The sequence below is a fragment of the Bombina bombina genome, chromosome 4, assembly GCF_027579735.1.
Source record: "Bombina bombina isolate aBomBom1 chromosome 4, aBomBom1.pri, whole genome shotgun sequence".
NCBI lineage: Eukaryota > Metazoa > Chordata > Amphibia > Anura > Bombinatoridae > Bombina > Bombina bombina.
The window spans coordinates 227267742-227283906 of record NC_069502.1 but is presented as its reverse complement, the minus strand read 5'-3'; the positions used below and the strand labels follow the sequence as shown (position 1 = coordinate 227283906).

The following is a 16165-nucleotide window of genomic DNA, read 5'->3' as shown; positions in this document are numbered from 1 at the left end:
AAAAACAAAACAAAAACAAATCAGTGACCAATATAGCCACCTTTCTTTGCAAGGACACTCAAAAGCCTGCCATCCATGGATTCTGTCAGTGTTTTGATATGTTCACCATCAACATTGCGTGCAGCAGCAACCACAGCCTCCCAGACACTGTTCAGAGAGGTGTACTGTTTTCCCTCCTTGTAAATCTCACATTTGATGATGGACCACAGGTTCTCAATGGGGTTCAGATCAGGTGAACAAGGAGGCCATGTCATTAGATTTTCTTCTTTTATACCCTTTCTTGCCAGCCACGCTGTGGAGTACTTGGACGCGTGTGATGGAGCATTGTCCTGCATGAAAATCATGTTTTTCTTGAAGGATGCAGACTTCTTCCTGTACCACTGCTTGAAGAAGGTGTCTTCCAGAAACTGGCAGTAGGACTGGGAGTTGAGCTTGACTCCATCCTCAACCCGAAAAGGCCCCACAAGCTCATCTTTGATGATACCAGCCCAAACCAGTACTCCACCTCCACCTTGCTGGCGTCTGAGTCGGACTGGAGCTCTCTGCCCTTTACCAATCCAGCCACGAGCCCATCCATCTGGCCCATCAAGACTCACTCTCATTTCATCAGTCCATAAAACCTTAGAAAAATCAGTCTTGAGATATTTCTTGGCCCAGTCTTGACGTTTCAGCTTGTGTGTCTTGTTCAGTGGTGGTCGACTTTCAGCCTTTCTTACCTTGGCCATGTCTCTGAGTATTGCACACCTTGTGCTTTTGGGCACTCCAGTGATGTTGCAGCTCTGAAATATGGCCAAACTGGTGGCAAGTGGCATCTTGGCAGCTGCACGCTTGACTTTTCTCAGTTCATGGGCAGTTATTTTGCGCCTTGGTTTTTCCACACGCTTCTTGCGACCCTGTTGACTATTTTGAATGAAACGCTTGATTGTTCGATGATCACGCTTCAGAAGCTTTGCAATTTTAAGAGTGCTGCATCCCTCTGCAAGATATCTCACTATTTTTGACTTTCCTGAGCCTGTCAAGTCCTTCTTTTGACCCATTTTGCCAAAGGAAAGGAAGTTGCCTAATAATTATGCACACCTGATATAGGGTGTTGATGTCATTAGACCACACCCCTTCTCATTACAGAGATGCACATCACCTAATATGCTTAATTGGTAGTAGGCTTTCGAGCCTATACAGCTTGGAGTAAGACAACATGCATAAAGAGGATGATGTGGTCAAAATACTAATTTGCTTAATAATTCTGCACTCCCTGTAAAACTTACTATTAACTAAATTATTCCTATTTAAAAATAAATACTTACCTATAAAATAAACCCTAAGCCTAAATTTAGAGTTCTGCGTTAGCCGTCAAAAGCAGCGTTAAGGGGTCCTAACGCTGCTTTTGGCCGCCCGCTGGTATTTAGAGTCAGGCAGGAAAGGGTCTAACTCTCACTTTCAAGCCGCGACTTTTCCATACCGCAGATCCCCTTACGCCAATTGCGTATCCTATCTTTTCAATGGGATCTTCCTAACGCCGGTATTTAGAGTCTTGGCTGAAGTGAGTGGTAGAGCCTGTACCGACAAGACTCCAGCCGCAGAAAAAAGTCAGTAGTTAAGAGCTTTATGGGCTAACGCCGGTTTATACTTTTAGTTATATTGTAGCTATATTAGGGTTTATTTTACAGGTAAGTATTTAGTTTTAAATAGGAATACTTTAGTTAATAATATTTAATTTATTTTGTTAGATTAAAATTATATTTAATTTAGGGGTTTGTTAGGGTTAGACTTAGCTTTAGGGGTTAATACATTTATTATAGTAGCGGCGAGGTCCGGTCGGCAGATTAGGGGTTAATACTTGAAGTTAGGTGGCGTCGATGTTAGGGAGGGCAGATTAGGGGTTAATAACATTTATTATAGTGTTTGTGAGACGGGAGTGCAGCGGTTTAGGGGTTAATACATTTATTATAGTGGCGGCGAGGTCCGGTTGGAAGAAAAGGGGTTAATAAGTGTAGTTAGGTAGCGGCGACGTTGGGGGGGACGGACAGATTAGGGGTTAATAAATATTATGTAGGTGTCGGCGATGTTAGGGGCAGCAGATTAGGGGTTCATATGGATAATGTAGGTTGCGGCGGTGTACGGAGCGGCAGATTAGGGGTTAATAATATAATGCAGGTGTCGGCGATATAATGCAGGTGTCGGCGATATTCTAAATTACAAAGTAATCAGCTCTTTTACCAGCCCTTAAAAGGGCTTTTTGCGGCGGATTGACCTCGCATTCTATTGGCGGATTGAATCAGCCAATTGGATTTTTCCTACCTTAATTCCGATTGGCTGATAGAATCCTATCAGCAAATCGGAATTCGAGGGACGCCATCTTGGATGACGTCCCTTAAAGGAACCTTCATTCGTCGGGTAGTCGTCGGGCCAGAAGGATGTTCCGCGTCGGAGGTCTGGAAGATGGAGCCGCGGTTGGATGAAGATAGAAGACACCGCTTGGATGAAGACTTCTACCGGATGGAGGACCTCTTCTTGCCCCGCTTGGATGAAGACTTCTACCGGATGGAGGACCTCTTCTTGCTCCACTTGGATAAAGAATTCAGCTCGGCTAAGTGAAGACGACTCAAGGTAGGGAGATCTTCAGGGGCTTAGTGTTAGGTTTTTTTAAGGGGGGTTTGGGTGGGTTAGAGTAGGGGTATGTGGGTGGTGGGTTTTAATGTTGGGGGGGTTGTATTTTTTTTTTACAGGTAAAAGAACTGATTACATTGGGGCAATGCCCCGCAAAAAGCCCTTTTAAGGGCTGGTAAAAGAGCTGATTACTTTGTAATTTAGAATAGGGTAGGGCATTTTTTTATTTTGGGGGGCTTTATTATTTTATTAGGGGGCTTAGATTAGGTGTAATTAGTTTAAACGTCTTGTAATTCTTTTTTATTTTCTGTAATTTAGTGTTTGTTTGTTTTTGCACTATAGTTTACTTTAAATTTAATTTAATTTTAGGTAATTGTAGTTAATTTATTTAATGATAGTGTAGTGTAAGGTTTAATTGTAACTTAGGTTAGGATTTATTTTACAGGTAATTTTGTAAGTATTTTAGCTAGGTAGTTATTAAATAGTTAATAACTATTTAATAACTATTGTACCTGGTTAAAATAAATACAAAGTTGCCTGTAAAATAAAAATAAATCCTAAAATAGCTACAATATAATTATTAATTATATTGTAGCTATCTTAGTGTTTATTTTACAGGTAAGTATTTATTTTTAAATAGGAATAATTTAGTTAATAATATTAATTTTTATTTAGATAATATTTAAGTTTGGGGGGTGTTAGGGTTAGACTTAGGTTTAGGGGTTAAGTCTAATATAGTGGCGGCGGTGTAGGGGGGCAGGATAGGGGTTAATAAATTTAATATAGGTGGCGGCAGATTAGGGGTTAATAGGTATTACGTAGGTGGCGGCGGGGTCCGGGAGCGGCGGTTTAGGGGTTAATATATTTATTATAGTTGCGGCGGGGTCTGGGAGCGGCGGTTTAGGGGGTAATAACTTTATTTAGGTGCGGGGGGCTCTGGGAGCGGCGGTTTAGGGGTTAGTAAGTATAATGTAGGCGGCGGCGGCGGTGTAGGGGGGACAGATTAGGGGTGTTTAGACTCGGGGTACATGTTAGGGTGTTAGGTGTAAACGTTACCATAGGAATCAATGGGATATCGGGCAGCAGCGAACATAAGCTCTCGCTGCTGTCAGACTCCCATTGATTCCTATGGGATCCGCCGCCTCCAGGGCGGCGGATTGAAAACCAGGTACGCTGGGCCGGAAAAGTGCCGAGCGTACCTGCTCGTTATTTGATAACTAGCAAAAGTAGTCAGATTGTGCCAAACTTGCGTTCAGCACATCTGTAGTGACGTAAGAATCGATCTGTGTCGGACTGAGTCCGGCGGATCGTAGCTTACGTCACTATATTCTACCTTTGCCGGTCTCTAGCCTTTGATAACTAAGGCGAATCAGCCTCGCCACAAATACGCTGCGAAATTCCAGCGTATTTGCAGTTGACGGCTTGATAACTAGAGGCCATTATATGGCATCCTGTCTCCTCTTTTAAGCTAAAGATAAATCGGACTGGGGATGTGCCTAGCAGTATAGGCAGACCTCCATGATCTGATCCTGGCCCTGAAATCACGTGATCGCATTAACGAAGGGCCATGTGTTGCATTTTTATGTACATGACCTATATCACACTGTAGTGTGAGGTAGACTCAAAAAATAAGCTAAATCTAAATCATCCATCTCGAGTAAATTATTGGAACTCAAACTGAAGATACTACAAAGATGGTATTATGTTCCAACTAGACTTAATAAGCTACTCAAATCACAAGAGGCTAACATGTCCCATATATGGTGGATTTGTCCCATGCTTTCCAATTTTTGGAAAGAAGTAGAACAAGAAACTTCTAAGTTAACTGAAATCCCATTAACTCATGATCCTTGTTTGTGGCTTTTTAATAGAACTCCTAACACATTTTCTACCACACAAAAAAAAAATGTTTGACATAGCGACCAATAGTTTAAAATATCGTATGGTTATGAGGTGGAAAACCAATAAACTCCCACCGATAGCACAATGCATTTATCAATGTAGTTTAATTCTAAAATTAGAAAAATTCTACTTTATTAAATACTAGCCCTAAAGCCCGTGTACACGGGCCATTTTTTGCAGTACAGCGGTCCCAAACCTCGCTCTCTCTCTATCCCCCCACTCTTTTGCTCTCTCTTTCTCCCCTCTCTTTTGCTCTCTCTCTCTCCCCCCTCTCTTTTGCTCTCTCTCCCCCTCTCTTTTGCTCTCTCTCTCCCCCCTCTCTTTTGCTCTCTCTCCCCCTCTTTTGCTGTCTCTCTCCCTCTCTTTTGCTCTCTCTATCTCCCCCTCTTTTGCTGTCTCTCTCTCTCTTCCCCCCTCTCGTTTGCTCTCTCTCCTCTCGTTTGCTTTCTCTCTCCTCTCGTTTGCTCTCTCTCCCTCTCTTTTGTGCTCTCTCCCCCTCTCTTTTGCGCTCTCTCCCCCCTCGTTTGCGCTCTCTCCCCCCTCTCTTTTGCGCTCTCTCCCCCCTCTCTTTTGCGCTCTCTCCCCCCTCTCTTTTGCTCTCTCTCCCCCCTCTCTTTTGCGCTCTCTCCCCCCTCTCTTTTGTGCTCTCTCCCCCTCTCTTTTGCTGTCTCTCTCCCCCCCTCTCTTTTGCTGTCTCTTTCCCTCCTCTCTTTTGCTGTCTCTCTCCCCCCTCCCTTTGCTGTCTCTTTCCCCCTCTCTCTTTTGCTGTCTCTCTCTCCCTCTCTCTATCCCCCTTCTTCTGCTCTCTCTATCCACCCTCTTCTGCTCTCTCTATCCCCCCTCTTTAAAGCTCTCTGTCTCGGCAGCCGGCCCCGGCATCTGGCCCCACCCACGTCACGCCCGGCCCCGCTCACGTCACGCCCACGTAGCAACCGCCCGGCCACGCCCACGCCACACCCGCCCGGTCAAGCCCACTCTGCACCCGTCCGGCCACGTCCACTCCACCACACGATGCCAGGTCAGTTGGAAGGCCAGGTGTGTTTGTCCTCGCACGCAGTCTCTACTGCGCATGACAGCTTCGGACAAACACACTTGTCCTTTTATTATATAGGATAATTATAAGCCAATCTATGACCAGATGTTGGCAAAATGAAGTTCAAATAAATTCAACACGTAATGAAGGTCGATAGTAACGTATTATTCTTTTTCCTTATCTTTTTCCTTCTCTTCCTGGAGCTATTAGTTGTTCAAACCAGATTTTGAAGTAGCTAAGTTGTTTACGTATTATAAACCTTGTGGCTTATTCTAAGATTCAGCAGTTTGCATTGTTGAGATTAGTAAAGAAATATTTGTTCTAACACATGCCTTTTTTTTTTTTAATATACCTATGGTTTTCTAAAGTGATGGATCCTGGGATGACGTTAATAGATTGATGTTTGTTCTCTTGTGTAATTAAAAAAAAAAGTTGTATTTTGACCAGTGCATCTTGTAATATTGCTATGCATTATATGATGTTTTTATTTTGTATTCATATGCAAATATTAATAAACTGGTTTAAAAAAAATAATAATAGCTAAATCTACAGCAGAAAATCAAAATAAATAAAAAATGGTTACCCCAAGTCCCAACCCTGGCATATTGTGGAAATGTTTTTATCAACAAATTTGCTTTGTTACGGACTTCAATACTGCATGAGAATATCTAAAAGTTAACCCCTAAACTTGTTAGTACAACTACAATCATGGGTGATAAGAATCTCCTGAACCATTTAGGTGCAAATGTGGCTAGACAAATATCTGGAACAGTCTTATTATTGTACTATTTGAGCACAAAATGATACAGTCAAAAATAATGCAGTTTTTAAAGAACCTCTACCAAATCCAAACATTTACACAGTTTCAGTTTTAATTAACATTGCACTGTAAAACATACTTCTGATAGATAAGTGAGAAAATATACAAATTACATTAGATGAGGTTTTCTGGTCTTGTTTGCCGTTCAAGAAAAAGTCATAAAAGTCCCAAAAAGCAAAGTCATTACTAAACTAGATGGCTAGATCTGTACACTGCCTGGAGGATCATCCCTGTGCAGTACAGAGTCGTTATTAGTGTTATACTGCATACTGCTGGTCCATGCTGTGTGATTCCAACTGGTGTGTGTAGTGCTACAGTCTTGGGGACCTACAAAGAAAACAAAACACGATAAAGCACAGTTTATGTAACCACAAAATGTAAGAAAGAAATCATTCTTGACAACTAGACCAATGATGAAATAAGTTGAGCATGTTCATGGTAATTCCTCTAAGCTTAAAGGGACACTAAACCCAAATGTTTTCTTTCACGATTCAGATCATGCAATTTTAAGCAACTTTCTAATTTACTCCTTTTATAATTTTTTCTTCATTCTCTTACTATCTTTATTTGAAAAAGAAAGAATCTAAGCTAAGGAGCCGGCCCATATTTGGATCAGCACCCTGGATAGCGCTTGCTAATTGGAGGCTACATTTAGCCACCAATTAGCAAGCACAATCCAGGTGCTGAACTAAAAATGGACCGGCTCTTAAGCTTACATTCTTGATAATATGAGTACAATAGAATGCTGCATAAAATTGCATGCTCTATGTGAATCATGAAAGAAAACATTTTGTCTGTAACATTCTTTCATCATACAGAACATCAATAGTAGGAATGAACTAGGTTTCATACATGGGAATTAGTACTTACAGCTGTGTAATTTATATCCAACCAATGACATGAAGAGCCACCTTTTGATCCACAAGGAGCCTCAGTTACTGAGTTAGGTGAGCAGCCTTTGGAAAAAACTTCTGTACGAAACAAAATAGATTTTTATACACATGAAAAAAAAATCACAAAAAAACAAGAGAATACTTTTATTTAAACAAAGGGCAAAATGTATCATCATTGCAGGAGGACAGGTTCGCAAGTAGTAAAGCTGTCCTCTTGCAATCACCACTTCACATGGCGAAATTCAACATTGCATGAGGTTTCTTGTGCAATGCAGCCCCCTGCTCCTGCTCATCCAATTGGACAAAAGCAGGGCATATCAATCACTACGAACAAGCAAGTGTCAGGGTGATTGACCTCATTACCATTAAGGTGGGACCTGAAACCCAAAAGATTTATTTCATGATTCAGATAGAGCACACAATTTAAAAAAAAACTTTCCAATTTACTTATATTGTTTGATTTGCTTCATTCTCTTAGTATCCTTTGTTGAAAAGAATACCTAGGTATGCTCAGGAGCAGCAATGCACTACTTGGAGCTAGCTGCTGATAGGTGGCAGTACTTAAATTCCTGTTCTCATTGGCCCTCCAAGTGTGTTCACCTAACTCTGAGTAGTGCATTGCTACACCTTCAGCAAGAGATACCAAAAGAACAAAGCAAATTTGATAACAGAAGTCAATTGGAAAGTTGTTTAAAATTGTATGTTCTGTCTGAATTATGAAAGAAACATTTGGGGTTTCATGTCCTTTAAATATGTGGCTGCAGATTTGCTTTTCTAAGCCTACTTAACATAGCCTAAGAAGTTACAAATGCAGCTTCATAAATGTACCTTTATGTCTCTGGCCACGTGAGGAGGTACAAATGTCTTCTGAGGCCCCTCACATTCCTTTTAAAAATACCTCTAATTTCTGTTTCATATATAGTGAAACGACGAGGAAGTGGACTTTGGACATGCTCTATCTGAATCATGAAAGAAACAGTTTGCATTTCATGTCCCTTTAGGGACATTCCGGTCAGAATTTCAATGTACGTAGGTAAATGACATATTTGAATAGAAACATATTTGCAGTATACATGTATTGGCAAAAATACTTCTAGTAAAATAATCACTGTTTTAATGTAAACATATGTCTCTGCATGTGCATGTGAAGCATAGCTAGATTACTCAGTGCATCAGTATTTTAAATACTGCAGCTGTTTAGAGCGCCAGTGAGACTTAATTAAAGGGACACTAAACCCCCCCAAAAATATTTCATGATTCAGGTAGAGAATACAATTTTAAATAACTTTCCAAATTACTTCTATTATCTAATTTGCTTCATTCTTTAGGTATCCTTTGTTGAAGAAATAGCAATGCACATGGGTGAGCCAATCACACGAGGCATCTATGTGCATCTACCAATCGGCAGCTACGGAGCATATCTAGATATGCTTTTCAGCAAAGCATATCAAGAGAATGAAGCAAATTAGATAATAGAAATAAATTAAAAAGTTTTTTAAAATTGTTTGCTCTTTCCAAATCATGAATGAAAAAAATTGGGTTTCATGTCCCTTTAAGTCATTACCAGATAGTGCAAGCACCTTAGACTCTTTAAACAAGTGCTGTGTTGAAAATGCTGGTGCACGGTGCATACTTAAATACACTTTTGAAACAGCTATAGCTTTTATTAGAAGCATTTTTGCTAATACATGTATATTACAAAAATGCTTCTATTTAAAACTGAAATTCATCTATGTAGATTCCAATTTAGGCTGGAATGTCCCTTTAAGTTCTGGCTAAATAAAAACCATGTAAACAAGAAGATTTAGATAAAATAATGCTCCCAGTGGGGTTCTGTGACAGATAAACACTAAAATGTTAATTTTTCCATTGTTCCGAAGTACTGGTCTTTGACTAAACAGTAATAAAGAAGATAAAGGGAACTGTGTGTAAACAATTCTACAGATGCCATAAAGAGTTATAATCTCCCTACAAGATCAGCCCACTCTGGGCCAGATTACGAGTGAAGCCCTATTTAGCGCTTTCGCCAGAGCTCTAATTATGCTAGAAGTAATCTTTTTTGCGTGCATTGGGCTGTGCTCCTATTACGAGTAGAAAGTAAAAAGTTATCACTCTCTCAGTAACCCGACGCGCGCAATAACCTATTCCCCCATAGAAGTCAATGGGGAAAAAAAGTGGAAAAAACACTCTACTCGTGCGCAAACACGATTGCATATTCTCATGTGCGCTAACCCGACATAAAAATATGAATATTACACATTCCAGTGTTCTGCACAAAGAAGAATATGTTCTATGTATCAAAAATACATATTTTTATATATATGATGGTATTTTTTTTACATTATATATCTATACCTATATATATAGGGCGCGATCCGATATACGGCGCAGGTTTCGGCGCAAGCGTGGAAACCTGCGTCGCCCGTAATTTCACCTCGCACATCGGGGTATTACATATAGGACGCCGGCATTTCCTAAGTGCCGTAAGTCGTATAAACTAGCGATGTCCAGTAATAAGCGTAAGTACAAATTTCTGGAATCGCCAGTAACTTACGGCACTTTAGAAACTGCCGGCGCCAAAGAAAACTAACTAAACTTTTAAATGTCCCGTAACTGTCTAACACGCCTCCCAAAAATAAGCCCCACATGTATACCCATATATCCGCAATCCCCCCTCTCACTCCTAATAATAAATGTATTAACCCCTAAACTGCCATAGCCCACAACGCAATACACCTATTAAAGTATTAACCCCTAAACCGCCATAGCCCACATAGCCTATTAAATCTATTAACCCCTAATCTGCCGCCGCCAACGTCGCCGCCACTATAATAAAGGTGTTAACCCCTAAACCTAAGTCTAAGTCTAACCCCAACACCCCCCTAACTTAATTATTATTTAAATAAATCTAAATAATATTACTATTATTAACTAAACTTAAAGTATTCCTATTTAAAACTAAATACTTACCTATAAAATAAACCCTAAGGCCTAGATTTAGAGTTCGGCGGTAAAAGGGCTGTTAACGCTCCGCGGGTTTTTTTCTGGCCGCACCATAAATTTAACTCTGGTATCGAGAGTTCAAACAAATGCTGCGTTAGGCTCCAAAAAAGGAGCGTAGAGCATTTTTACCGCAAATGCAACTCTCGATACCAGAGTTGCTTACGGACGCGGCCGGCATCAAAAACGTGCTCGTGCACGATTCTCCCATAGGAAACAATGGGGCTGTTTGAGCTGAAAAAAAACCTAACACCTGCAAAAAAGCAGCGTTCAGCTCCTAACGCAGCCCCATTGTTTCCTATGGGGAAACACCTCCTAAGTCTGCACCTAACACCCTAACATGTACCCCGAGTCTAAACACCCCTAACCTTACACTTATTAACCCCTAATCTGCCGCCCCCCGCTATCGCTGACCCCTGCATTACACTTTTAACCCCTAATCTGCCGCTCCGTAAACCGCCGCCACCTACGTTATCCCTATGTACCCCTAATCTGCTGCCCTAACATCGCCGACCCCTATGTTATATTTATTAACCCCTAATCTGCCCCCCACAACGTCGCCGACACCTACCTACACTTATTAACCCCTAATCTGCCGAGCGGACCTGAGCGCTACTATAATAAAGTTATTAACCCCTAATCCGCCTCACTAACCCTATCATAAATAGTATTAACCCCTAATCTGCCCTCCCTAACATCGCCGACACCTACCTTCAATTATTAACCCCTAATCTGCCGACCGGAGCTCACCGCTATTCTAATAAATGTATTAACCCCTAAAGCTAAGTCTAACCCTAACACTAACACCCCCCTAAGTTAAATATAATTTTTATCTAACGAAATTAATTAACTCTTATTAAATAAATAATTCCTATTTAAAGCTAAATACTTACCTGTAAAATAAATCCTAATATAGCTACAATATAAATTATAATTATATTATACCTATTTTAGGATTAATATTTATTTTACAGGCAACTTTGTAATTATTTTAACCAGGTACAATAGCTATTAAATAGTTAAGAACTATTTAATAGTTACCTAGTTAAAATAATTACAAATTTACCTGTAAAATAAATCCTAACCTAAGATATAATTAAACCTAACACTACCCTATCAATAAAATAATTAAATAAACTACCTACAATTACCTACAATTAACCTAACACTACACTATCAATAAATTAATTAAACACAATTGCTACAAATAAATAACATTAAATAAACTATCTAAAGTACAAAAAATAAAAAAGAACTAAGTTACAGAAAATGATAAAATATTTACAAACATAAGAAAAATATTACAACAATTTTAAACTAATTACACCTACTCTAAGCCCCCTAATAAAATAACAAAGCCCCCCAAAATAAAAAATTCCCTACCCTATTCTAAAATACAAATATTACAAGCTCTTTTACCTTACCAGCCCTGAACAGGGCCCTTTGCGGGGCATGCCCCAAGAATTTCAGCTCTTTTGCCTGTAAAAAAAAACATACAATACCCCCCCCAACATTACAACCCACCACCCACATACCCCTAATCTAACCCAAACCCCCCTTAAATAAACCTAACACTACCCCCCTGATGATCTTCCTACCTTGTCTTCACCATGCCAGGTTCACCGATCCGTCCTGGCTCCAAGATCTTCATCCAACCCAAGCGGGGCTAGACATCCACTGAAGAAGTCCAGAAGAGGGTCCAAAGTCTTCCTCCTATCCGGCAAGAAGAGGACATCCGGACCGGCAAACATCTTCTCCAAGCGGCATCTTCTATCTTCTTCCATCCGATGACGACCGGCTCCATCTTGAAGACCTCCAGCGCGGATCCATCCTCTTCTTCCGACGACTAGACGACGAATGACGGTTCCTTTAAGGGACGTCATCCAAGATGGCGTCCCTCGAATTCCGATTGGCTGATAGGATTCTATCAGCCAATCGGAATTAAGGTAGGAATTTTCTGATTGGCTGATGGAATCAGCCAATCAGAATATAGTTCAATCCGATTGGCTGATCCAATCAGCCAATCAGATTGAGCTCGCATTCTATTGGCTGATCGGAACAGCCAATAGAATGCGAGCTCAATCTGATTGGCTGATTGGATCAGCCAATCGGATTGAACTATATTCTGATTGGCTGATTCCATCAGCCAATCAGAAAATTCCTACCTTAATTCCGATTGGCTGATAGAATCCTATCAGCCAATCGGAATTCGAGGGACGCCATCTTGGATGACGTCCCTTAAAGGAACCGTCATTCGTCGTCTAGTCGTCGGAAGAAGAGGATGGATCCGCGCTGGAGGTCTTCAAGATGGAGCCGGTCGTCATCGGATGGAAGAAGATAGAAGATGCCGCTTGGAGAAGATGTTTGCCGTCCGGATGTCCTCTTCTTGCCGGATAGGAGGAAGACTTTGGACCCTCTTCTGGACTTCTTCAGTGGATGTCTAGCCCCGCTTGGGTTGGATGAAGATCTTGGAGCCAGGACGGATCGGTGAACCTGGCATGGTGAAGACAAGGTAGGAAGATCATCAGGGGGGTAGTGTTAGGTTTATTTAAGGGGGGTTTGGGTTAGATTAGGGGTATGTGGGTGGTGGGTTGTAATGTTGGGGGGGGGTATTGTATGTTTTTTTTTACAGGCAAAAGAGCTGAAATTCTTGGGGCATGCCCCGCAAAGGGCCCTGTTCAGGGCTGGTAAGGTAAAAGAGCTTGTAATATTTGTATTTTAGAATAGGGTAGGGAATTTTTTATTTTGGGGGGCTTTGTTATTTTATTAGGGGGCTTAGAGTAGGTGTAATTAGTTTAAAATTGTTGTAATATTTTTCTTATGTTTGTAAATATTTTATTATTTTCTGTAACTTAGTTCTTTTTTATTTTTTGTACTTTAGATAGTTTATTTAATGTTATTTATTTGTAGCAATTGTGTTTAATTAATTTATTGATAGTGTAGTGTTAGGTTAATTGTAGGTAATTGTAGGTAGTTTAATTATTTTATTGATAGGGTAGTGTTAGGTTTAATTATATCTTAGGTTAGGATTTATTTTACAGGTAAATTTGTAATTATTTTAACTAGGTAACTATTAAATAGTTCTTAACTATTTAATAGCTATTGTACCTGGTTAAAATAATTACAAAGTTGCCTGTAAAATAAATATTAATCCTAAAATAGGTATAATATAATTATAATTTATATTGTAGCTATATTAGGATTTATTTTACAGGTAAGTATTTAGCTTTAAATAGGAATTATTTATTTAATAAGAGTTAATTAATTTCGTTAGATAAAAATTATATTTAACTTAGGGGGGTGTTAGTGTTAGGGTTAGACTTAGCTTTAGGGGTTAATACATTTATTAGAATAGCGGTGAGCTCCGGTCGGCAGATTAGGGGTTAATAATTGAAGGTAGGTGTCGGCGATGTTAGGGAGGGCAGATTAGGGGTTAATACTATTTATGATAGGGTTAGTGAGGCGGATTAGGGGTTAATAACTTTATTATAGTAGCGCTCAGGTCCGCTCGGCAGATTAGGGGTTAATAAGTGTAGGTAGGTGTCGGCGACGTTGTGGGGGGCAGATTAGGGGTTAATAAATATAACATAGGGGTCGGCGATGTTAGGGGTAGCAGATTAGGGGTACATAGGGATAACGTAGGTGGCGGCGATTTGCGGTCGGAAGATTAGGGGTTAATTATTTTAAGTAGCTTGCGGCGACGTTGTGGGGGGCAAGTTAGGGGTTAATAGATATAATACAGGGGTCGGCGGTGTTAGGGGCAGCAGATTAGGGGTACATATGTATAACGTAGGTGGCGGTCGGCAGATTAGGGGTTAAAAATTTTAATCGAGTGGCGGCGATGTGGGGGGACCTCGGTTTAGGGGTACATAGGTAGTTTATGGGTGTTAGTGTACTTTAGGGTACAGTAGTTAAGAGCTTTATAAACCGGCGTTAGCCAGAAAGCTCTTAACTCCTGCTATTTTCAGGCGGCTGGAATCTTGTCGTTAGAGCTCTAACGCTCACTGCAGAAACGACTCTAAATACCAGCGTTAGAAAGATCCCATTGAAAAGATAGGCTACGCAAATGGCGTAGGGGGATCTGCGGTATGGAAAAGTCGCGGCTGAAAAGTGAGCGTTAGACCCTTTAATCACTGACTCCAAATACCAGCGGGCGCCCAAAACCAGCGTTAGGAGCCTCTAACGCTGGTTTTGACGGCTACCGCCGAACTCTAAATCTAGGCCTAAGATAGCTACAATATAATTAATAATTACATTGTAGCTATTTTAGGATTTATTTTTATTTTACAGGCAACTTTGTATTTATTTTAACTAGGTACAATAGCTATTAAATAGTTAATAACTATTTAATAGCTACCTAGTTAAAATACTTACAAAATTACCTGTAAAATAAATCCTAGCCTAAGTTACTATTACACCTAACACTATACTATCATTAAATAAATTAACTACAATTATCTAAAATTAAATACAATTAAATAAACTAAACTATAGTACAAAAAAAACAAACACTAAATTACAAAAAATAAAAAAAATTACAAGAAGTTTACACTAATTACACCTAATCTAAGCCCCCTAATAAAATAAAAAAGCCCCCCAAAATAATAAAATGCCCTACCCTATACTAAATTACAAATAGCCCTTAAAAGGGCCTTTTGCGGGGCATTGCCCCAAAGTAATCAGCTCTTTTACCTGTAAAAAAAAGAACAATCCCCCCCCCAACATTACAACCCACCACCCACACACCGCTACTCTAAAACCCACCCGATCCCCCTTAAAAAAACCTAACACTACCCCATTGAAGATCACCCTACCTTGAGCCGTCTTCACCCAGCCGGGCAGAAGTCTTCATCCGATCCGGGCACAAGTGGTCCTCCAGCTGGGCAGAAGTCTTCATCCGATCGGGGCAGAAGAGGTCCTCCATCCGGCAGAAATCTTCATCCAAGCGGCATCTTCTATCCTCATCCTTCAGGCGAGGAACGGCTCCATCTTGAAGACATCCGACGCGGAGCATCCTTCCTGCACGACGACTACCCGATGAATAGCTGGCTATTACACATTCCAGTGTTCTGCACAAAGAAGAATATGTTCTATGTATTCAAAAATACATATTTTTATATATATGATGGTATTTTTTTTACATTATATATCTATACCTATATATATAGGGCGCGATCCGATATACGGCGCAGGTTTCGGCGCAAGCGTGGAAACCTGCGTCGCCCGTAATTTCACCTCGCACATCAGGGTATTACATATAGGGCGCCGGCATTTCCTAAGTGCCGTAAGTCGTATAAACTAGCGATGTCCAGTAATAAGCGTAAGTACAAATTTCTGGAGTCGCCAGTGACTTACAGCACTTTAGAAACTGCCGGCCCTAAGAAAACGAACTAAACTTTTAAATGTCCCGTAACTGTCTAACACGCCTCCCAAAAATAAGCCCTACACGTATACCCATATATCCGCAATCCCCCCTCTAACTCCTAATAATAAATGTATTAACCCCTAAACCGCCATAGCTCACAACGCAATACACCTATTAAAGTATTAACCCCTAAACCGCCATAGCCTATTAAATCTATTAACCCCTAATCTGCCACCGCCAACGTCGTCGTCACTATAATAAAGGTGTTATCCCCTAAACCTAAGTCTAACCCCAACACCCCCCTAACTTAATTATTATTTAAATAAATCTAAATAATATTATTATTATTATTAACTAAAGTATTCCTATTTAAAACTAAATACTTACCTATAAAATAAACCCTAAGATAGCTACAATATAATTAATAATTACATTGTAGCTATTTTAGGATTTATTTTTATTTTACAGGCAACTTTGTATTTATTTTAACTAGGTACAATAGCAATCCGATTGGCTGATTGGATCAGCCAATAGAATGTGAGGTC

The 16165-nt window shown here is 40.2% G+C and overlaps 1 protein-coding gene across 5 annotated transcripts in view; it reads right to left on the bottom strand.

Annotated features, from left to right (window-relative positions):
- Nucleotides 1–6396: 6396 nt before the first annotated feature.
- The window catches only part of PIGX (phosphatidylinositol glycan anchor biosynthesis class X), a 102328-nt gene continuing 92559 nt past the window's right edge, over nt 6397–16165 (bottom strand). For all 5 annotated transcript variants that reach the window (XM_053709804.1, XM_053709803.1, XM_053709805.1 and 2 more), the window contains exons 6-7: nt 7233–7333; nt 6397–6689 (exon numbers count right to left, since the gene is read on the bottom strand). In XM_053709804.1, coding sequence (XP_053565779.1) covers nt 6549–6689; nt 7233–7333 — 242 coding nt within the window. In that variant the 3' untranslated portion in view covers nt 6397–6548. The remainder of the gene's footprint in view (nt 6690–7232; nt 7334–16165) is intronic.